At 40.9% G+C, this 25,447-nt stretch overlaps 1 protein-coding gene across 6 annotated transcripts in view; it reads right to left on the minus strand.

Annotated features, from left to right (window-relative positions):
* Positions 1-25,447, minus strand: part of LOC122788802 (SPARC-related modular calcium-binding protein 1-like) — a 1,601,573-nt gene that overhangs the window by 286,695 nt on the left and 1,289,431 nt on the right. For 5 of the 6 annotated variants that reach the window (XM_044055707.1, XM_044056069.1, XM_044055892.1 and 2 more), the window contains one exon: positions 3,095-3,296. In XM_044055707.1, the coding sequence (XP_043911642.1) occupies positions 3,095-3,296 (202 nt within the window). The remainder of the gene's footprint in view (positions 1-3,094; positions 3,297-25,447) is intronic. The other variant, XM_044055793.1, reaches the window with a different exon arrangement.

Here is a 25,447-nt window from a genome sequence, read left to right on the forward strand (position 1 = left end):
TGAAGAAGGCCTTATGATTGTCGCTAGTAGATGTGGCCAATTTGGACTTGAAGTTTGCTTTGGAGAATTTCACTAGTGCTCTTATTTGCTTGTTTAGGCTAAGGAGAGATTGCTTCCAGTTGGGCACCTGCTCCTTCTTGGTCCTGGACAGCAATTTATTTCTTTTGTTATAGAGTTTACTTATTGCAGATGTCCATCAGACAGGTTTACTCTTCCTTGCGGAGGATGATTTAGTCCTGTCAGGTATTCCTAATTCCATGCATCTATATAAATGCTTGCATAGTGCTTTGGTATAGTTCTGGATATTGGTGACAGTTCCTAGAGAGGGGGAGGGGACTGTGAAACTGTTTATACCATTCCTCAGGAGGCTGTAATCAGCTTTGGAGGAGTTTTTTTGTTTAACCCTAGCTAGATGGGGGTTGGGGGAGATGCTGACCTCGAATGTGACCATTTTATGGTCGGATCTTACAAGGGATGTTGATACTGCAGGGATGCTGCAGTGGTTACACATGTTGGTTAATACCAAGTCTAAGATATTATCACCTCTTGTGGGGGTATCAACTAGCTGTTCCAAAGCATTTGCATTGACAAAATTGAGGAATCTCTGGGCATTTGTGTTCTGGTATGAGTAGTTCTTTCAGTCTATGTTTGGGTAGTTAAAGTCACCCAGGATCAGGGTAAAGGGTTCAAGCTTGATAGATTTAAAGAGGTCTAGATAGGCAGTTTGGGCATCTTGAGTCAGATTTGGGGGACGGTAGATAGCTATGATTTGTATAGGGGTCTTGTCAATGGTTAACTGCACATGGAGTGTCTCCTGTGCATCATACTGTTTGAATATTGAAACTCCACCTCCTTTGGCTTTACTACCCACAGTTTAGGCTCTAAATGTATGATAGGAAGAGTAACCAGGTATGGCTGGGGTGCTCTCCGCAGCTTTGAACCAGGTTTCTGTGACTGCATAGATGTCAGCATTTTTCAGGGTTAAGAATGCTTGCAATGAGTGCAGTTTCATGTTTAGACTCCTAGCGTTTAGCAGCATGTGTTGAAATTTTTATGTTGGTAGTTTTAACCTTATCACTTTTTCTAAAAAAGGCACTATAGGGGAGGCAAGTGCTTTTGCCAGAAGCCTGAAGTCCAAGTGATATAGATGCAGACCATCTCTGGCAAAGCATCTTGGTCTGTCGATCATATCTTCCCAGGCTGACAGGTACTGAATCGCCCTGGAGTGACAAGAGAAACTAAGCCACTTGTTAAATTCAATCATTTTCTGTTTGTATTGAGGCATCATTCTGGGTGATGGTAGAATGCTGCTTAAGGCTAGTGACATACCTGCCTGGGACACATATTCAGCGAGTTCAATCATGTCTCAAGTCATTCACGCCAATATGGACTATGACAGAGTCATAACTGTACCTGTTGTTGAGAGATTTGAGTGCATGTGTGATATGGTGGATTCTGGCCCCTGACAGACAACTAACCGTGACTTTCTCCTTATCCAGCCTGGCGAGTGACACATCTGTGTGTCTCACAATGGAGTCTCCTATGACTAATATATTGGGTTTATGGTTAAGCCTTAGTGGTTGTGAGACACAGCTGTGTAACCTATGCATGGTATATGGTGTGGAGGGCTGTGGAAATCACGTGTGTTTTTGCCTCTGAGGTTTTTACCTCGGTGGTCTCCTTTGTTGGATGTGTTTTTGTTGAGAACCTCCACATATATGGATGCGTGTTGTATAGGTGTGGATGGTGTTTGAGGTGTAGTGATTATGTTGACAACCTTCTCAGTGACGGATCTACTGGCTTGTGAGGGAGAAAGCATGGACTCTAGGTTCCTAATGTAATTGCATCTTTCGCAAATTGTGTTCCTAGGTGGTAGTAGTAGGTGGTTGCCTGTGTACAGAAGGCAGTTGCTACACTGTCTCAGGATGCCCATATCAACCAGACTGGCAGGAAAAACTGTAGGAAATTGTCCATCCATATTTTTCAGAATCTGAGAGAAAAGGCCAGGGAAAGCTACGGGTAAGCCTAAAGCCCAAGTGCTTAAAATAACACAATTTAAACAGGCTATAAATAAGCAGTAACAAATGCAACAGAAAAGATGCAATTGAACATTTTAGAGAACAAGCTGCAGCAAGTAGCAGAAAAAGCAAGATGAAGTAATGGAGCAGGAGGAGGAAACACAAATACAGTAAAAAAAGCTGAATAAAGTGGGTTTTTTTGTTAGTAAAGTGGAAAGGGAGAGAGGTGGAACAGAAGAAAATTCAGGGTTAAGGAACTAAGGGGTTTGACTTTCCCACATGATCTCTGTATTAGGTAAAACGAGCTAATGAGATGGGACTGGGAGGAGTATCCCTTATCAAATTTACTGTAGGGGTGGGCAACAGCAAAAGCCACAAACTATAAGAACACAACAGCAGTTGGGTGGGAGGGAGGAAGAAAACAAAAATTCAACCAGAGATCAGCAAATATATAAATGGAGACACAGAAAATTAAATAATTCAGTCAAACAAATAAATAAAAACAGTGCAGTAAACTAGTGCAAAATTGTTACAGAAATAAATATAAAAACAATAATGCAGTACTGATAAGCAAATAAATACAACCAGTGCAGTGCTGATAAGAAACACTGATCAGTTAGATAAAGAGAAAAAAATATACTTATGTAGCTCTGCAATTCAGATTAAGAAGCACTCTCAGTCAGGCACAAATGGAGCTCTAGCAATATAAGCATAAATTCACTCAAATGTAATAATTGTTTAATGTCATTTATTGTACCTTCCCTTTATGTGGCTTATTATACCGTTTATACTGTTTGTCTGTAGCTTTTATTTACCTGCCTGTAGTAATTGTTATTTCTCATTGTTGGTATTATATTTTCCTTTGTCCATTCTGAAAATCATCTGTATAAATGTAGTTTACTTATCCAAGTACAGAAAACTAAGAAAACAATATAGCTCAGTGTCATATTTTGTTCTGTACTAGAATAAGTATTATAGATAGCTGAGAATGTGTGCTACATTTAGACATTATAAAATGATCATTTTATCACTAGATACAATCATGCAGGTGCTATGAAAATAGTATATTTATTTACCCTGAACGGATGGATGTTCCTGGAATGGGTCGCCCAGTGTCCTCTCTCACACAGAAACAGTAGCCTGTGGTTTGATGACACTGTACTAACTTGTATCGTCCATCTGCTTCACATTCAGGAATGAACGCTCCTTCATTTGGTTGTGCTTTAGCTTCTTCAATGGCATCTTGACGATTTTGCTGACATGATGGGGAATAATCTACTAAAAAATCATATTCATTAATATGTATGTGAATACTTGTGTGTCTATTTATATATCTCTCTATATATATAAACACAAAAATGGAAAACTATATAGTAGTGATTACTGTTGCTATATGCATACAAATTACTAAAATAGATATTGTCAGATTGTCCTATAGAAGATACATGACAAAGATCAATTTATATTGTTATTAAAAGTAAGAAAACAGGATTCACGCCAGTATTGCTTGTTTAAACTACATTTTAAGTACAGCTTCGTGCCCACTGTGTGGTGCAGAGCTACAGTTATCCCACTCCACAAAGGGGATCCACCTTAGATCCCGGGAACTACTGTCCCATCAGACTGACGAGCCTGATCTGCAAGGGCATGGAATGCATTATCATGGAACTTATAAACAAAGACATTGGCAACCTTCAAACACTGGACCCCACACAGTTTGGGTTCATGAAGGGCCAATCTTGTCTCCTGAACCTGATTGACTTCTTTGAATCAGTCTCCAGAGCTGTGGACAAGGGTAAGGAGGTCCACACAGCCTATCTGGACCTCGCCAAGGCCTTTGACACCATCCCCCACTCTGGAATCATAGATAAATTTACTAAGCTGGGCATAAATCCCTATGTCACTCAATGGGTTGCCAACTGGCTTACTGACAGAACCCAGACTTTAAAAGTAGCCAACTACAAATCCAGTTCCAGACAGGTGACAAGTGGAGTACCTCAGGGTTGAGTCATGGGACCACTCTTGTTTAGCATCTACTTCTCTGAAGTACAGGCCAACACTAAGGGACTCTGGCTAACAAAGTTCACAGATGACTGCAAACTGGGAGCCATTATTGAATCCCCAAATGATGTGAATATTCTACAAAAGGGCCTTACAGAAACAGATGCTTGGTGCCAGAGCCATGGGATCAAGCTTAATGGCAAGAAATGTATAGTTATCCTCTTTGGAAAAAAACATGTACCCATGAATTACCACATAGTTGGCAGCACACTAAACACCGAAAGTGTAATGAGAGACTTAGGGACACAGGTGAACAGTGGTCTCACCTTCGATAACCATATCACCACAGCAGTTAGGAAATCCTTCTATGTGGCACACCTCATCATAAGAGTTTTCATCCAGGAAAAAGGAGGTCATTGTCCCACTGTACTCATCCCTTATTAGACTCATTATAGAGTACAACACCCCATTTGGTATGTACCTCACAAGACATCTGCAACAGCTGAAAAGGTCACAGAAATACCTCACTAAAAGAATCACAGGCCTAAAGCAGATGCCCTATGCTGACCGTCTAAAAAAACTCCAGCTATACTCTGAGCAATATCATCTTCTCTGAGGCAATCTCTGCTTAACATACAAGGCCATGTCAAACCCTGAGCTGTTGGACTTGCTCCACTTAAAGAAATCCCAATCCCTCAGAGCCACACACTCCAGGGATCTAAACCTTGTCATCACAATGAACAAAACATGCTGGAGGGATAGGTTCCTGACCCGGAGAATCCCCATACTCTGGAACAGACTGCCCATACATGTCAAGCAGAATGCCTCCTTGACCCTCTTCAAAAGGAACCTTGACAATTGGATGGTAGATAGGAAATTCACCTCGGAGATCATGTCAATCGCCCTGCTAGACAGGTGTCCAGGGAAGTAAATATTGTGGGAAGAAATATCCAGGGAATTGTTATGGCTAGGCTTGTATAGACCCTAGGGCCAATAGCCTAGTACCAACCTATGAACCTATAAAACAAGACAGGTGCTTCTGCCCTTGACAGATATAAGTTATAGCAAAGAGTTTAATCAAATTGTACTTAAACATATTGCATTCAATGACAGTGATTGGAACAGTGGCACATACACACATACACACACACACACACACACACACACACACACACACACACACACACACACACACACACACACACACACTCACACACACACACACACACACACACACACACACACACACACACACACACACGCATACACACATACATATATAGTTTGCATCTTTATTGTAATGGTGTTTTTATGTCATAATTAATGAAGGTCAGAGTCATTGTGTATTTGACTGTTGCTCAGTGTACTAGGTATAATGCCAAATAAAGTAATCATTTAGTCCTGCACTTTTGCTACATGAATATAATACAATACAATACAATATAAAAAATAGCTGACAGTGAGACTACACAATTTCTTTGAATGAAGGCAGTGTACTGAGGTCCAACCAAGGAAAACACATTGGTGTCAGCAACCACCCTTCAGCTACCACAAGCAATTACAACACCATTTCAATTTCAGGACCCAGTTCTTATATAGCACACTAACCACCAGGCATAAGGGTGGGGCAAAGGGGACGACTGCTCAGGATGCAAAATTTTAAGCGATATGATTGAGAGGCTAGCTCAGCAGTTATTTTTTTTTTCTGTTGAGAGCTAGGAGTCATGGAGTTGGTGGGGTGTGATTAGCCGAACTACTGTAGAAAGCCAATTGTCCTCCTTCAATTGGCTTCCTACAGTAATCTGAAGACTTTTTTTTTGTCTTGTGTTGAGGGCTCTGGGTGGCAGAGTATACATTTGGTGGGACATGATTGGCTGAATTTCTGTAATCTGAAGATGTGAAGATGCTGGGGGGGGGCATGTGGATTGGCTATTGTACTGTAGAAAGCCAATCAGCTTTCTGCAGTTTGCAGAAGTCCTTCATTTGAAGAACTGAGGGGGTGAGCTACTAGTTCATGGGACAGGGCACTAGTTGAGCCGGCTACACCCCTGCTAACAAGACATGGCCAAATGGGCTGCCACCAAATGTATGTAAGCACATTAGAACTTGATGGTGAATTTTGTAGTGACACACAGGTGTTGGAGTTGTACAGTGGAAGAGGACAACCCATTCTAATATAAACCTGAGTAACCACAATAGCTGCCATATTGGATTACAGCACCCTCCACTGACCCGCAAAGACCATTACATTGTATTACAAGCATTTGTCACTAGGATTTGTCACCGGTTCCTGATTACTGGATGTAGTACAGCTCAAACTGCTTCAAAGTACTTGGCCTCCGGCAAAAAGAACACTGATCATGTGCAGGTTCAGTGCTGCTTAAGCTAGAGCCTCAGGACAAATTTGTGTATAAAGTGGGGATATACTACTACATGAGTAGTGCATGTACATCCACACACATACACACACACACACACATGAACACACACACACACACACACACACACACACATACACATATCTCAGCTTGGGTATCAATGTGCAAGCATGCAGGTGTATATAAGCATATTGGATTCATTGGACATATGTGTTCAAAGCATCTAAGTTGAGCTGTGATGCACATATGACATGTCTGTCCTCTTCTTTGAATATAAAACATGGCAAATACCTCATGAATACCTCATGGGTTAATGACAGCGATGTCTAGAACTGTGGTTACTGATAATGTGGCTTATTAACAACATCAGCTGGTGAGAATACTGCATGAGAAACATTGCAGTGTGGGTCATTATACTCATGAAGGTGTGTGGATTAATTTGGAGGTGTACTACTACACTTCCCTGATAAGGTGCCACATCTTCATACCCTATACATATATATATATATATATATATATATATATATATATATATATATATATGTATAAGTCAAACTGACCCTGTGATCCATCAATAACACACCACCTGCCCTGGATCACAGCTTCTAGGAGATGGCTATAACAAGAAGTAAAGCTGTAGCCATTCAGATAGCCTGGCCACAAACCCTGATTAATATGTTCCTGAAAGATGAACACCACCGTCATTAAGCAACTCTGTCTGACATGTATTTATGGTGAGTGTCATAGCATAGATAGGAATATAACATTTGCAGTGTGGAGTGGCCATAAGGTAAGTGACAAGCAATCAAATACAAATGAGCAAGGGATCAGAATAACCATATTATTATTATGTTCTGGATACAAAGTGCAGGTGTCAAGCGAAGAGCTGGATTAACTGTGGAATCTGTACAATAAGCATAGCCTGTCATAACACCCATAGGGGAGCTACCTGGATGATTTTAACAAGAGTAGTCTGTGCTGCAGCCCAGGAAACAATTTTACATCTGTACGGTGTACCACTCTGTACTGGTGAAACCTTCAAGTGGCCACTAGGTAAGGGTCAACCTAAAGTAGCATTCCCAACAGCAACAAGCAGAAGACATACCCCAGCAGAGGACCATGAGTATGACAATAGTGATGACATGTAGATGACAGAATGGATGGCCATATTTGTCATCCTAAGGGGTGCTAGTGGAGTGACTGGCCATTTCAGTACATAGAACAGTGACTGCTTCACTGGCTGCACTGTAGCCACTTTGTGCACAAGTTTACATTTGGCATTGGTAAGTCCATGGACCTGACTGAACAAATGTACTGTGACTGTTTTCATTTGTTTCAGCTGATGGGCAAGAACTGTTACTGTACCTAGTGTAAATTAAGCAACTCAAACTGTTTATAGTCACCTTTAAACAACATGACCAGCTTATGGTCAGTATGTGAAGTCAGTGTTATATTAGAGTGCTGTATAAGCAAGCCAGTGTCACAGAATGGCAGCACCTTGGACCAGAGCTTTGTCACCAGCAATGTTTAGAGTGCCAGCACTAACCACAGCAACATGGGCACCCCCTGGTAATGGAACAACATTACCCTTGTATTTTTGCAACTGCTCAGTCAGTCCACAACTATGACACCCACAACTGTTAATGGGTTGGAATCCATGGAGGCAGATTCTGGTCTGCCAACTCTAATGTGCACCCCAACAGTGGTTTGTAACATTTTGTTCCAGCTGCACCTCATTAGCTACCATCACAGAAGGTTGGCATTTACATCCTTCAGTTTCAGGGCTGTGATGTTCTAGTGGCACTCAGCCCAACATCCAGCACCTCCTTCTTCTCCACACTGATATATTAAGCTCCATTGTAGTGAAAAATGCAGTCAAACTAAAGGCAAAATTCCTAGTTGCATTGTCTAGAGCAGATTATACCAAGAAATTATAAGGTACAGTATCACCAGCCATGTAGCTTGCAAATATATCACACATGGAATTGTCTATCACTGTGCCTGAGTGCCTGCTGCAAGCACTCAATTCACAGTTGCTTGAAGACCACTATATTGCAGCAATGGTCTGTCATTTGCACTCAAACATGAATATGTGTTTGGACAATTTGCATCAGTTCTGTACAGAGAGAGAAAGTATTTGCCATATTTTGCCCATGCACATTACTTGAGCTCAAGTAAGCTAAGTGCAGCAGCCATGGAGGGATATTATGGAGAACATCAACATCTGTGCAGTGACAGAGACCTGGTTCAAAGCTCCAGAGAGCAGTCCTGCATTACCAGGTTATAATTCATACCACACCTTTCGGCCACCTAACCCAGACTGAAACACTAAAAGTGGAGGCATGTCCATATTGATTAAAGATATCCACACCTCCAAGCTAGTTGCTCAGCATAATGCATCCGAGATTATCCAAGTTCAACTAACTCTGGGCAAGACCGCAATCCAGATTGTAGCTTGCTACAGACCCCCCCACCATGCCCCAGGATTCCCACTCCTCTTTTCTTGATACACTGGAAAATATTAGGGTACAACCCAACACCCTCATAATGGGTGATTTCAACTACCCCACCATTAACTGGGAAAACTACTCATGTACCGACTCTTTTGCTCAATGTTTTCTGGAATTCATCAATTACAACACCTTGGATTAACTTATCCACACCTCCACCAGGAGCAGCAATATCCTAGACCTGGTCATCACCAACATGGGTAATCGGTGTTCCACACCAGAGGTCAATTCCTTGTTGGTCAGATCTGACCACAAGCTAATCACCCTAGACATCCCGCTCCCACCTCTCATTAGGAAAACAATGGTAAAACATTTTTCCAAAGCCAACTTCGCACTTCTTAAGACAGTAGTGGCAAACTTTACAACACCCATGCAGATGGACAATAGAGGTACGACTGCTGAATTGTACACAAATGCACTTTATAAGCACTTACACGAGTGCATGGATCATGCTATCCCTAACAGAACCAAGATGCTATCCTCCAAAAAAAAAAAAGGAAGCCAATCTGGTGCTCTTCTGCCATAAACAAACTCTACAAAAGAAGAAAGAAACTGTTGCAAAAAAGAGTAAAATCCCATGATTGGAGGAACTCCCTGGTCAGTCTCAGTAAGAAGCTGAGATCCCTCATAAAATCATCCAAAGCTAGTTATGAAAACAAAATCACCACTGATTCTAAAGATAACCACAAAGCATTCTATAGCTATGTCAAGAATCTCAATGGCAACACTCAGATCTGCTCTGAGTTACAGCACAATGGCACTAAATATATAAAACCAACTGATATTGGTTGATGCAACCACTACGGGTGCCATGACATTTAGGACGCTTGGTAACTTACCATCTTTTATTGTGTACAGTAGAAGTATTATTAATTACACATATATTTACTTAATTAATATGACCACGCTGAAGCTATAACACGCCCAGCAGGAATATTGGAGACTACATCTTCTTATACTACGCTAGCTAATTACTTATTTAAGCGGCTGGGTAATGCCTTTAGCATCTTGCTAACCACATGGAAGCTTATGTCATGCTGTATATTAATAAATGTGCTGCCTCCTAGTTCAAAGCCTAGTGTAAATGGTGAGCCTGCTACCAGTCCTAACTCTCACCAAGTGATAAAATATAGCAATCCTGTTTATTTCTATGCATTGTTCCTGATTTTGGCTGTACTGTTTTTTAATATTCTTGACTGAGTATGTCCTTGAGCTCATGAGTTGTATGTAGCCCTACTGAGCCTCCAGAATATAACCTGCTTGGAAATTAGTAACATAGTACTTAACAGTGAATGTACATTGTCTAACTGTTATTTCGCTCAACTTTGTACTAACTAACATACTTATGTTAATGCTAGCTTCTTGCTACTCACCACCACTGTTGTCTCTTTCTCTCTCTCCCACAAGTACCCTGCTCTACACTGTGCTGTTCCGCCTATATATTTCTAAGAACCTACCTTCCAGCCTTTATTTTCCAAGAACCTACCTACCTGGAGACAAAGGACCCTTTCAACATTAAACCGTGGTGTCATCTCTCAGCCTCTACTCCCTGCTTCCTCTCTCAAGGAAAAGAAACTAAACGTATGTTACCTATGTCCTGCCTGTAACATTTACTACTGCCTGCTATTATTTCAGGGGTTCTAAAGCTCGTCCTGAGCCCAGTCAGCCAGCAGCCTCTTACCCCCTAAAACTAGCTACCTTAGTAAACACATATCCTACACCACCTTCAGTACCCCACTTACTACTTTTTTTCACTCCCTAAATTATCAAGAGCCTACCCTCCCCATTATAGTTGATTGTATTACCAGCTTTGCCCTGCAAGTGGCACCCCTATCCCATCTAAGCTTTTCTCCTGCCTATCTCTTTCACATTCTGCCATTATGACTCCATACTTCTATTAACTGAACTACTCTAACACTTTACACTGTACCCTTTTTCTTACTTATCACACTCTCCTGTTCTATAACAGCCTCCCCACCTATCTGTGTTCCTTCCCACTTTAGACTTGCTAACCTTTCCAAACGTAATCAGCTCTGCTGACTGATTGTCTCTCCTCAGCTGCTCCATTGCCATTTTCTACCCGCTCCGTTCGCCCTGCGGGCTCACTCCGCTCCCCTACCCTACCCCCAAATCTCACCCACCCCCACTGCATCTACATTTATACTTAGCAGACCACTCCTACATCCTGTCTACCATTTACACCCCACCCATTTCTCCACCTTCTTCCTCTCTACCTCACAAACTCCTCCCTTTCACCATCATCTTCCCCCTCCCCCTATAATCCATCTACTCATACCACCCTTCATACTGAACACAACAGCTATTCCTAAGCCTCCTACCTAAACTACATATTCTAAGTCACCAGCCTCAACATGCTTGCTAAATTAACATCAATCTCAATCCAACTACTACTAATACTAAACCTTATTTATATCTATCACCTCACCCAGCCCAACTCCACAACTCACACACCACTACTTCACTCAACCAGCTCACTCCCTTCAATCCACTCAAACTCATTTGCCTCAATCTCCCCTGCACTGTATCCCATAAAGACCCATCTATTTTTTAACTACAAACTAATCTCTACTTATAAACCCTTTAGCTCCTCTCTAACCTCCAATATCCACATAAACCCAACAAAACACATGATACAAATAAGACAATCCAAACACCACACCAACTTATACACCCTAACCCAGGCCCAAACACCACTTACCCTACATCTAAATCTATCCTACTAGCTTCTCTAAATGCCCGAAGCATAGTTAACAAAATCCCCGATTTTCATGCCTGGCTTCACCACAACAAGCCTGACATCCTAGCTATTTCAGAAACCTGGTTAAAACCTCATATAAAAGACGCTGAAATAGTACCACCAAACTACTCCATCATCAGAAAAGACCGGGTACAGAAAAAGGGTGGGGGAGTAGCTCTACTTTACTCATCCTCCCTATCCATTACTCCCTACAACAAACCCATTCCACAATTCTCCAATGCAGAATTAGTTCTAGCTCTTTTATCTTTAAATAAACACAAACACATTTGCATAGCGTCACTTTACATCCCCCCTGGAGACAATATCTCAGTACTTGAAGATATACTATCCTGGCTTTCTACCAACATCAGCAATGAAACTATTATCATGGGAGACACCAATATTAATTGGTCTTCCATTCATTCACCTACACACCGCCTAAACATCAACCTTTATAATGCATCTCCCAGCTCATCAACCTCCCTACTAGGCCCTCTAAAGACTTCTCCAGTGGAAGTACCCTAGACTGGATCTTAGTCTCTCACCCTCACAACTACAATGATAGTGGAACTCTTCCTAATTCCCTCAGTGACCACCTTCCCATTTACACCAGACGTCTTCCATCTCCATTACAAGTTACCCATAACTACATCAGTACTCGCTATCTAAAGAAATTCAACCCAATAGCCTTCTCTGACTCCCTAAAATCAATAAACTGGAACCCCCTAAAAACTCTACCCCTAGATAATGCTGTTGAACACTTCAATACAACTTTCCTAAAACTGCTAGATAGTTTTGCCCCCATAAAAACCAAAAGAATAAGTAACAAAATCACCCCCTGGCTAACAAAAAACACAAAAACCACTATGCGACTCAGAGACAAAACATGGTCTCGTTACCAAAGAACCAAAACTCCTACCACCCTAAATGAATTCAAAACACTTCGCAATAGAGTTAAAAAGCTTATCACAATTGATAAACAGAATTATTTCTCCTTACTACAAAACAACCACAAAACCAATCCACAAAAATTCTGGAAAGGCATCACTACCCTCCTAAAACCTGGCTCAACAGAAAACCCAAGCCCAGACCCAAATGCACAAGATATAGATCTGGCTACCCAATTCAATTCATTTTTCATAGACTCTATTTCCAAGCTAACCTCATCCTTCTCTAATAACACCTCACCCCCTACTGCTGCATCTTCCCTATCATCACCCCCTTCATCTCCAGCCTCCCAACTCCCATCATTCTCCCTAAAACCCATTCCTACTTCTACCATAAGAAAACTCCTCCAAAAGCTAAAACCATGCTCCAATGCCCCCGATAACATTCCATCATCCTTCCTCAACATAGCTGCCGAAGCCATTGCCTTCCCCATCAGCATCCTAATCAATCGGTCTATCCAAGAAGGTCTTGTACCAAACTCTGGAAAAGGGCTTTCATCATTCCCCTGCACAAAGGAGGCAATAATAACAATGTTACTAACTTTCGTCCCATCGCCATCCTCTCTCCTATATCAAAACTCCTAGAGAAATGTATCCATCTTCAACTCCTTCCCTATCTCTTAGATAACAGCTTACTAACTTCCACACAACATGGATTCAGACCAGGTCACAGTACCATGACTGCCCTCCTTTCCTTCCTGGAAACTGTAAATAAAGACAGAGATTCTGGCTCCACTGTATCTACCCTCTTTCTTGACCTGTCTAAGGCCTTTGATACTATCTCTCACAACCTTCTCCTTACTAAACTATCTAACTTAAACCTATCCCCTTCCTCTCTCAATTGGTTCACCAGCTATCACTCTAACAGACAACAAGCTGTCAAGTGGAAAAAAGCCATCTCCACTTTCCTTAACACACCCACTGGTGTCCCCCAAGGATCCATCTTGGGCCCTCTCCTTTTCAATATATTCATAAACGATTTTTTCCATTCAATTCCCCATGCTAAACTTATTCAATATGCAGATGATTCTACAATTATCTGTGCAGCCAGATCCATCCCCACTCTTTTACATCTAACTCAAGATGCCTTCTCTACCACAGAACAGTGGATGAAGGACAATCATCTAGCACTCAATGCATCAAAAACCAAACTTATGGTATTTACCCCTCAAAACCACAACCTTTGATAGTACACTATTCTCCATCACTAGCCAAAATAATACACCTCTCGAACTAGTATCTGAAACCAAACTACTAGGAGTCCAGATTGATGACCAGCTTAGATTCAAAAGCCACCTATTACTAAACATAAAAAAAAAAACACCAGAAACTCGGCATGCTGTACCGTAACAATAAATTCCTCACTACATCTACAAAGATCACTCTCGCTACTACATTTCTCATCCCCTCTCTCCTGTATGGTGCCCCTCTCCTAACAAACCTACAATCATCTCTCAAAAGTAAACTGTCCTCCTGTTATAATAAGATTGCCAAATTTGCCACCAGCCACAAATCATCTACCCATCACTGTACATCTCTGCACAAACTCAATTGGCTAGAGCTTCCTCACTATCTCTCATATACTCAGCTCACTTTTGCTCACAAACTAATTTTTCAACCCTCACTCTGTCCCTCTCTCAACTCTACCTTTAAAATGCACATGCCACAAAGACTCCTAAGATCTAATAACCAAAACCTAATAGAACTGTACAAACCCCTTCACTCTCCAGGACAAAACCTCCTATCCTATGCCCTGGCACGCATATGGAACTCACTTCCTCCCTCTATCCATTACCACCACCAACCTCCCTGCCTTTAAAAATCACTGCACTCATATTTAACATCCTCATGGGAATGCTCCTGCACCCACCCCTCATAGCCTATTCCTCACCTCTTACAAACAACCATATCATATATTACAAAACACCAATTTAGCCAACTGTAACAACATCTTATCATTTGACAATCCCTACAATTCCACTCATGGAACTATATATTTACACAACAGCAATGCTTGCTCCTATCCAGAACTTAACTCAAGGATCTTTATTTCATCTACTTATATCTTAATTTTCCTACAAAATAAAACCCATAACTTATCACTGTAACTGCTTAACCTTTGTTTTGTTTTTCTCTGTAACCCACAAATGATTTAAATTTTAAACTGCCGCAATCTTTTTGTTACCATTGTTTAAAAATTTGTCTCTAATCTACAAATGATTGAAATTGTAAACTAATGTAATCTTTTTGTAATGTTTGTTTTGGAGCTTTTCTCCCCAGGACTCCATTGAAAATGGGTTCTTTTTGGCCCAATGGACTATCCTGGTAAACCAACTGCAAATAAATAAAATAAATAAATATTGCCAACATCTTGGCAGATAGGTTCAGTGCTAACTTTACCCCCCCTCTCACCCACTAAAGGGCCCATCTCTATACTGGAAGAATGCAAAGTTCCTGTAATCACGGCTGCACAGGTAAAAACCTCACTCTCCAAAGCCAAGAACGCAGCATCCATGGGACCGGACAACATCCCAGGCTGCCTTCTACATGAGCTACAGAATGAACTGGCACCACACCTAAGTACCATGTTCAGTCATAGCCTCACCTCAGGCTTTATGCCCATTGAATGGCACACTGTAACGGTTATCCCACTCCACAAAGGGGAAGCCACGACAGACCCTGGGAACTACCACCCCATTAGTCTGATGAGCCTGGTTTACAAGGCCATGGAACGTATCATCATGGAACTCATAAACAAAGACATTGGAGATCTCCAAACTCTAGACCCCACACAGTTTGGGTTTCTAAAAGGCATATCATGTCTCCTAAACCTGATAGACTTGTTTGAAGCAGTTACCAAAGCCATAGATGAGGGTAAGGTGGTTCATACAGCCTATCTAGATCTCGCCAAGGCGTTCAACACCATCCCCTACTCTGAAATTATAGATAAACTCACTAAACTAAGTATAAATCCCTATATCACAAGATGGGTTGCCAACTGGTTTACTGACAGAACCCACACTGTGAAAGTAGCAGACTCCAAATCAGACTTCAAACCAGTGACAAGTAGAGTACTACAGGGTTCAGTTCTGGGTCCTCTCCAGTTTGGTATCTACTTCTCTGAAGTACAGGTTAACACAGCAGGTCTTTGGCTAACTAAGTTTGCAGATGACTGCAAACTAGGAGCCATAATCAAAACTTCTAAAAATGTGGACATCCTACAAAAGGGCCTCACTGAGACAGATGCCTGGTGTCAAAGCCATGGCCTCAAGCTCAATGCCAAAAAGTGCATTGTCATCCCCTTTGGTAAAAACTCTGTACCCTTGAACTACCACATAGGTGGGAGTCTACTCAACACTGAAAGTATGATAACAGACCTTGGACACAAGTGGACAGTAGTCCCTCCTTTGATAATCACATCACCACAGTGATCAGGAAATCCTTCTATGTGGCACACCTCATCATTTCTCATCCAGAAAAAAAGAGGTAATTGTTCACCTCTACTCATCACTCATTAGACCCATTATAGAGTACAACGCCCCTTTTGGTATGTACCTCACAAGACATCTACAATAACTGGAAAGGCTGCAGAAATACCTCACAAAGAGGATTACTGGCCTCAAACAGATGCCCTATGCAGACCGTCTCAAAATTCTCCAGCTTTACTCCATCAGATATCGCCTACTGAAAGGTGCTCTCTGCCTAACATACAAAGCTATGTCAAACCCAGAGCTGTTGGACATGCTCCACTTAAAGAAATCCCAATCCCTCTGAGCTACATGCTCTAGGGACCTAAACCTTTTCACCACAATAAACAGAACATGCTGGAAGGCTAGATTCCTGTCCCAGAGACTTTCTATACTCTGGAACAGACTACCTATCTATGTCAAACAAAGCTCCTCATTAGCGCTCTTCAAGAAAAATCTTGATGATTGTATGGGTAATAGGAAATTCACCCAGGGGATCACTTCTGTGGCTCTGCTTGACAGGGGCACAGGAAAATAATTTTCTTGGGTGGTGAAAGCCAGGGTACCTTTTTGGCTAGGCTTGTATAGGACCTAGGGCCAATAGCATAGTACCTACCTATGAACCTATGAACCTATGGTAGAGTAGCTTAATGATTTAGGGAGGGATCAGGATCAGGATGTAGATTTAGAGAGTGGGAGGAGAACTTTAGGTTTAGTGAGTGATTAGAGATTTTAGTTTTAGGGTAGCGGTGGGGAGTTTTAGGGTTTGGAAAAGGGAGGAGACTTAACATTAGACACTGATCAGGGACCTTTGGTTTAGGAAAAAGGAGGGGAGTTTTATGATTAGAGAGTAAGGATACATATTAGAGAATGGGTGAGAGGTTTAGGGTTAGAGTTAGGATACATGTCAGAGAATGGGTGAGAGGTTTAGGGTTAGAGTTAGGATACATGTCAGAGAATGGGTGAGAGGTTTAGGGTTAGAGTTAGAGCACTGGTAGGGCTATGTTTTTTTTAAGGTTGGGTGGCAGAAGGGCTAAGCTATTCATTAGGATTGGGCTAGGGGGGTTTAATACACTCAAATTTAAGAGCAGGTGACAGCGAGGGTGTCAAGATTTACTAGCAGACAAACTCTTGTAGTAGACCAGTGTCTAAATCAGATGCTAATTCCTATCTCAGTTATTTGGATTTTTTTTTATTTTCTTTTTTTTTTACCTTGCTATATGTCTCCTAGCTTTCCTTTTTGTTCCCTTCCACAGCCACCCAACTGGTCTCTTCAATTCCTTTTGTTTGCCAGGGCACGAGTTGGATTGACTAGGGAGAGAGCATCATATGTGGGCTAACAGACTTAATTCTTTAACCTCTTGTAATGGTTTCAGGCCTGGTCTAGTTTTTTTTCCTGACTGTGAGATGTGAATGTCCCCACCAATATGATGACATGTCTATCTTGGGCCTCACCCTCAAAGAGCATGCAATGAGGCACTATTAGGACATGGGCTCTTTGAGTGGGCTACACATCACCTTCATTCAATAAAGGAGAACTGATGCTCTGCTTCTATAAGTGTATTATGCATCACATTCCCCTCTGTGGCCCTTCCCAGCCTGGTGTGAACTCTGTTGTATGCTCAAGAATCCCAGCAACACAGCACCGACACTACCCCTCAGCACACATCCCTAGCCCCCAATCCATGCAAAAAGTGAGCTTGCATAGTCCCCCCATTCCTCTACCTCCCTCCCTTGTTCAGCTCATCCAGTGCTGGAGCCATTAATTGAATCCAGACCTGGGTAATAGGCAGGTATACTTCCCTCTAAGCAATAGAACTGCCATGTTGTGGTTATATGTTGATTTAGTGCCTGAGCTCATCTTTAGAAAATGCATGAGTTATACATTTCCTCCCCTGTTACTAGTCTTCTGGACCTTTATCTCTGCAGTCAGTGAGCACCACCAAAAGCATCAAACAGTTCCCTTGTACTAGATCCTTACCTTCAAGTCTCTCTTGCCAACCCAGCAATAACAGCTTTCACCACCTGGACACATTCTCTGTTTAGTACATTTTGGAAACAATGTTTTCTTGTTCCTAGTGCAAATCTTTTGTTCGCTTGTAACCCAGAAAATCTTCTATTTTAATATTTTACTGTCCAAGGACATTTTAAATCACTCCAGCCTTCTCCATCTTTCTCTACCACTGTGTTTGTGAATGACTAAGATGTCAGTGTCACTCATATGCACTATAGTATTTCCAACAACCCTGTCAACGGGCTCTGCTCTTATCAATTCTTTTCATTCTGTTCTAAACTTCTAAAAAAACAACTTTTTAATACTTTTCGTTATATACCACCCAAGATTATGTCCGATATTTACAGTGCACTCGTCATATGTACTTTCCATAAGTTTCTACATTTTTCCTTCATTACTTCTGTTTCGCTAACGTCACCAGTTAACCTTTTTAATTTCTTTTCCTTCATTCATTATCTATCACCTCCTATTCTAGTCCATACTGCTCTGTGATCTGAAAAATCAACTAATTCTACCCCTATAATTTCCTTCATATGATTTGAATATATCTCATGAACTATTTCAGTTTGCAACACTCCTCTTCAGTATGTTCAGTTTCTATTTTCCCTGTTTTCAATCATACATTTTAGCATTTTAGCATCTCTTTCATCACCTTAATATCTTGTGTTATTTTCCTCTTTCCTTTTTTAGGTTATAATTAAAGTGTCCTACTATAGTTTTGACATATTTTCTTTTGCATACCTTCTTATTTCTTCAAACATCTTTTTACTTTTGGACAAATTAGTGTATGGACATGTCAATATTAGCCTGACACATTTCTCCCTTCTTTCCATACCACATACTACCACCTTCCCAGGTTACATTACCATCAAATCTAATATATTTTTTTCACTTCTTATCAACAGCTTTATCCTCCTTTCTTATACTGCCTCACCTCTTTCGCTTTTCTCCTTCTTCTCTCATCTTTTCTCAAACATGCACATCATATCCATGCTTAATTGCTGACAACATTCAGTCACTAACAAAAATCCTAATATCCTTTTCTATATTATGCACATTTAATGCTAATATTCCTATATCATCCTTTTCCTTTCTTTGCATATTTTTGTTTCAATTTTTTTTATTTTTCTGTTCCCCTAACCATCCCCTAACTGATTTTTTCATCATTTCTGTTCTTGTTCTTACATTTTCTCCAACCCTACCTCCCCTCCTTCATCACTTTCTAATACTGCATATTTACCTTTGACTTGTATGTGAAACCTTTCTGTTTGAAGATCATCCCCCTCTTTATTTACCCATCTTTTCCAGTATTCTCTAGAGTCTCTTCTTCACCTATTTCCCCATAATATTTTTTTTCATTGTCACAAATATTTTCAGTAGCATTTTCAACTAATTGACCCTCTTCTCTACTATTTCTTTTTCATGTTCCATTTGTTATAGCAAAGGCTTTTCAAACCAAGAAATATCAACTCTCAGTGCATGTTCTAGATACTGGTTGACAATTCACTGTAGTATGCCCCTCTCCCCACATTGTTCACATCTTCTTTTGTTATTGTCTTTCACCAAGTATGTTTTTTTCTCCATAAAACAAAAACAGAAAAAATAGGCTTTAGGTTGTCCCCATTATCTGACACCACCCTTTTCCAGATTTAACATTATTATATTTGGTATGTGCTGTATCGTTCCTTCACTCACATCTAATGTTACCCTTACTTCTTAACCTCCTGTCCAAACTTTTCTTCTTCATGCACTTTCTTAACATTCTGCACTTTACTACAAACAGAAAAAGGTTCTTAGGGCAATTTAAGATGGCTCCTACAAGGTGCAATTATACTTTATGGTAACATATTCTTATTCAGAGACAGCCCTACCCTACCACAATACTGTATCACAAAGCAGTACAGCACATAGCGGGCTGTCTTTGGGGCCTACCACAAATGCTAATGAGTCATTTCAGGTGAACAGCATGTGTTTTCCACCTGGAAATGTCTGCAGTAAAGCATTTACACAGCCAAAAAAATCAGAGAATCTCTTGCTTGCATATAGTACTTTGGCCACCAGTGTTAATGAACAAAGCCAAAAGCTTGCATTCACCCATTGCTTCTAATGGGTGAGATTTCATTAGGTAAGTACCAGAGAGTTTAGAGGACAGGTAGTTTTGGGGGATGTGTGTATGTGTGGCTGCATGTGTGACTATATTCAGAGGGATGAGTGCTTGCGCATATATATGTGTGTGTGTGTGTGTGTGTGTGTGTGTGTGTGTGTGTGTGTGTGTGTGTGTGTGTGTGTGTGTGTGTGAGAATAAATGGGGGAATGTATGTTCCACCAGTGTTGACTACTGCAGGAAAGTACTAATTTGCACTTGCAGTAGTTAAAGGTGATTGAGAGAGATGCAAATTCGCTGATAATATGATCTTTCCTCATGGCTGCTAACATGTCTGTGAACTGGATTCTCCCACATCATGGAAACAGTCCCTTTTGGCCACAGTTCTTACTGCTGGTGGTGGGGTTTTCTCTGAATCCCTGGACTTATCTCATATTCTTCTACATCTTATGTTCCGAACTGTACATTTAATTTTCTTTTTAATTGCATGCTTAAATTCTGAAATAAACTATGGTAACAACATGCTTTTTTCCTCAGTTTTATTCATAAAGCATTTTGCTAACAAATATACTTTAAATGCCACCTCACAATACTCTTCATTATATGAGAAAATTACAGCTTCATAGATGTATACTAGGCTAACAACAATTAGGGCCCTTATAAGACAACCCATGCAACCCAAATGTGACCCACAAATTTGATTTATATAGGGCTGATTTACTGAATGCATTTGCCCATCAGAGACACAGGTGCCAGACCAGATGTGAATTTCTGAAAACACATCCATAATGTCATACCTGTTAATGGCTTAATTACTGTTTTTTTTCCCTCTGATTCCTACCACTGGTCATTTTCCCTGTATATTCAATCCTTTTGTCTTTCTTTGCACTTTGCACTTCCCTCTTCTGCCATGCATCTTCGGCTTGCCTGACTTGCAATTTCAGCAAAGTCTTTCTAGTTCTTTCAGCATTTCAATCAATTTTTATCACTTCACCTTGTTGCAGGTGGTGTCCTTGTCTCCACCAGCTAAACATACATCCAGATTTATACTATCATCCCAACATTTGCTTCTTTCTCTCATGGCTTCTTCTCGTACCCACATTTTCAGAAAATGTCCTCTTCCAACACCACTTGTTCTACCACTGTTATTTTAATCAGCTTCCTTTGTTTCTATCCTTTGACTCTTTTTCTTGATTAAATCCCTTAAGACCTGCATTTCAACTCTTTTACCATCACAACAGGCCCAACTAGTCTCAGCTGTGACTGCTATCCTCTGCCATTTTGGCAGTGCCTGAGCCCACTTGCAGCCCTCTGGTGGTTCAGATAGAAAAGAGAAGGAAAGGTATACTGGTGTCCTAGCTAAATTTCCTCTTGAAAAGTGGCCACAATTTATTGGGACTTACCCAGTCAGGAAAGTGTAAGAACCCAAGTAAGTAAGTAAATCAATACATTTCAGCAGTGACATTACTCTCTAAATCAAATGGAGCTCTGTTACAAAGTGGCTACTTGAAAACATGCTCACCAATACTGTCCCTCTCCTCTCCCACCTCAGTACATATATACATATCTATCTATATATGTGTGTGTGTATGTGTGTATACATATATATCATATATATCAATAGATAGACCATCTATCTATCTATCTATCTATCTATCTATCTATCTATCTATCTATCTATCTATCTATCTATCTATCTATCTATCTATCTATCTATCTATCTATCTATCTATCTATCTATCTATCTATCTATCTTTCTATCTATCTATCTATCTAATCTATCTATCCATCTATCTATCTATCTATCTATCTATCTATCTATCTATCTATCTATCTATCTAATCTATCTACTGTATCTGTCTATCTCTCTAGCTATCTGCTTAACTATCTATTTAACTTTCAGTTGCATTTACCATTGCTTTTAGCCCAGTGGCTAAACGATTAATAGGTTCATAGGTATTTACTAGGCTAATGACCATGAGGGCCTTTTTAAGCCTAGCTATGCATCCCAAATCTCTGACAAATTCTGGTGCCCTGGATAAGTGTAAGCAGGGGCTTGGGAAATGTAATGTTTACAAGGAGGGGTCTGGGAGATGTAGCATTTACAAGCAGGGGCCTGGGAGATGAAACATTTACTGGCTGCCTGTGTCCATTAGAGATGCAGGTGCCAAACCATGGATGAATTTCCTGTTCCCCATCCAATTATCCAAGTTACACTTGAATTGGGTTAGGGGGGAACTCTCCTTCACATGAATGGGGAGGCTGTTCCAGAGACGGGGTAGTTTCTGTGTACATATCTATCTTTCTAGTAGATCCTATTTGTATCACAAGCATGTTTTAAGTCTTTAGAATGAGTAATTCTGGTGCTCTTTGTTTTGCAGATATGCAGGTGGTCCATCAGAGTGGGTTCTGACAATGTCCTATATGCCAGGCGTAGATCTCCCCACAAAAGCCTGTAGGAGACAGAATAGGGCATTGAGGCTGTCTGTGTAGGACATGTTACTTATGCCCTGTATTCTTTTAGTGACAAACCTCTGTGGACGTTTTAATTGTTGGATATACCTGGTTAGGTACATACTGTACGAAGGTAGGGCATTGTACTCAATGAAAGGCCTGATGAATCCCAAATATAGTGGAACAATGACTTATTTGAACCAAGATGCCATACCTTTGTTTATAATTTGCGCAACATAGAATGATTTCCTCACTTCTTAAACATGTGATGGTCAAAGGCTAGATTACTGTCTATGTGTGTCCCCAAGTCCCTGCCTCCTGGTCATCTCTTAAGGGTGAGTTGTCATTATGATAGTTATCATAATGCCTTGGCCAGGTCAAGGTATGCAGTGTGAACAATTTTGCCCTCATCAATTGCTTTGATGACCTTCTCAAAGAAGTCCACCAGGTTGAGTAGGCATGACCTGCCCTTGAAGAAACCAAACTGGGTTGGGTCCAGTCTCTGGTGAATTACTGTATCATTATTGATCATTTACATATTAATTCTTTACATATAAGACTAGTGAGTCTTGTGGGTCTGTAGTTTTCAGGGTCTGTAGATGGCCCACCTTTGTGCAGAGGGATGACTGTTGCCTTTCTCCATTCATGAGGCACAAAGCCTGTTTGGAGGCTACAGTTAAACAGTAAATCCAGAGGCCCTGATAGGTCATGTTTCATGCTGTTTAGAAGGCATCCTGGGATATTGTCTGGGCCCATTGATGCAGTGTTCTTGGCCTTAGAGAGAGCATTAAGGACCTGTTCCCTAGTGATAGCAAAGGTTGTTATATTTGATGGTATTACCTGAGGGAAGGGTGAGGGGAAGAGAGAGATAAAGTTGGAGATGAATTTGTCTGCCGATAGGTTTGCTATATCTTCTGGCTTAGTATAGGTGGCTCCATTTACAATGAGCTCTGCGCACAGTTGTGTATTGCCTTTGAGGTTGCGGACATAACTAAAAAATGCCTCCTGCTTGTCTTTGGCCTGGGAGGCCACATTTACCTCAAATTTGGCTTTGGTAGACTTTATTTGTCCTTTGAGTTGTTTGTTTAGTTTGATGAGGGTACTTTTATCCTGCTGGTGCTGCACCTCTTAATTTTTGCCATGATTTTCTTCCTTCCATCATACAGTCTATTTATTTTGTGATTCTATGAGGGTGGCTTGTTTTTTGAGTTAGTTCTGTACTTCTTCCTGGTGGGTGCAGCTGCCTTTATGCAGCGATTAACATGCTTGTGTAGAGTTTCTATGAACAGTTCTGCATAGGCAGCAGTGTTCTCTGGGTTTATGGGGCTTGAAATTTTGCTAGGTTATCACTTAAGGAAGATAGCCTTAGAATAGTTCCTCAATATTCCAGGGCTATCTGGATGTTACAGATTTTATTTTTACCTCAAAGGAGACCATTTTGTGGTCTGACTTTACCAGAGAAGACATTAAACTAGGGGGTGTACAGCACTCTCTTATATTAGTGAGGACCAGGTCCAGTATGGTTGCATCCCTGGTTGGTCTATTCACAATATGGTCCAGGGACTTTGTGTGTACAAAATCCAGGAATCCCTGTGCATGTACATTTGGTGCCATATAGTTAATAGTGGGGTAATTAAAGTCATCCCATGAATATGGCATTGGGTTGGATAGTGAGTGTTTCCAATAAGTTTAAATACATGGCATGTGTTTCCTGGGTCATACAGGGGGATCTATAACTTGCAAGGAAGTGATATTGGATTTTGCCTGTGGCGAGTTGAACATGGAGAGACTCAAGTGCATTGTCCTGTTTCATCAGCCTTGAGGTATACTTATTTTTGATGTAAATCGAGACACCTCCACCTTTAGTCCCTGCCTGTGTAGCAGCTGATCTAAATGTGTGGAAGGCACTGTCAGTGTGCTCTCCACAGCTGTAAACCATGTTTCAGTGACTGCACAGACATCAGCATTCTCTAGGATGAAGAAAGCTTCAAGAGAATTGAGTTTTTTACTTAGATTCCTAGCAGTGAGCAGTAATACCTTAGGTTTTCTTGGTTTTGATTTGCTATGATGGAAGTACTTTTAGTCTGGCATTACCTAAAAAAGGCACTATGGGGGAAGACAGTGTTTTTTCTAATATTCAAAAGCCTAGGAGGGAGAAGTGCAGGCCATCCTTGGCAAAGCAGCACAGTCTGTTGACCATCTCCTTCCATGCTGACAAATATTGCACTACTTCCTTAGAATGGCCCCAGAAACTAAGCCAATTATTAAATCAAGTCATCTTTTGTTCATAGTGTGGCATTATCCTTGGAGAAGGTAAAATGCTGTTCAATATTATGTTCATACCAGCTGGGGGCACATATTCCAAGAGCTCCATGATGTCTCCCTTTTCCTATAGTCTAGGAAGGTATGTCTCAGGTCATTTACACCCACATGGACTATGACAGAATCATACTGGTACTCATGGTCCAATGATCTGAGGGCATGCATAATGTGGCAGATCCTAGCCCCTGTTAAGCAGCTGACCATGATTTTCTCCTTAATCAACCTGGTGAGGGGGTCATTAGTGTGTCTCACAATGGAGTCTCCAATGACAAGAATGTTGGATTGTGGGGTGGCTTGTCTTATGGACTTATAAGTAAAGGCTCCATAATATGTGGTTGTATGTGTTGATGTTGGTGTTGTTTTGAAAGAATGCATTCGGAGCTACTGAGGTTATTTTGTCTAGGAGGTCTTTGGGGTTTTGGAAGGTTACATTTAAGTGCCTCAGCATATGTGGGTCTATGTGTCTGCTTTGAA

This window comes from Protopterus annectens, chromosome 1.part0 (assembly GCF_019279795.1).
Source record: "Protopterus annectens isolate FY-2018-M chromosome 1.part0, PAN1.0, whole genome shotgun sequence".
NCBI classification, from domain to species: domain Eukaryota; kingdom Metazoa; phylum Chordata; order Ceratodontiformes; family Protopteridae; genus Protopterus; species Protopterus annectens.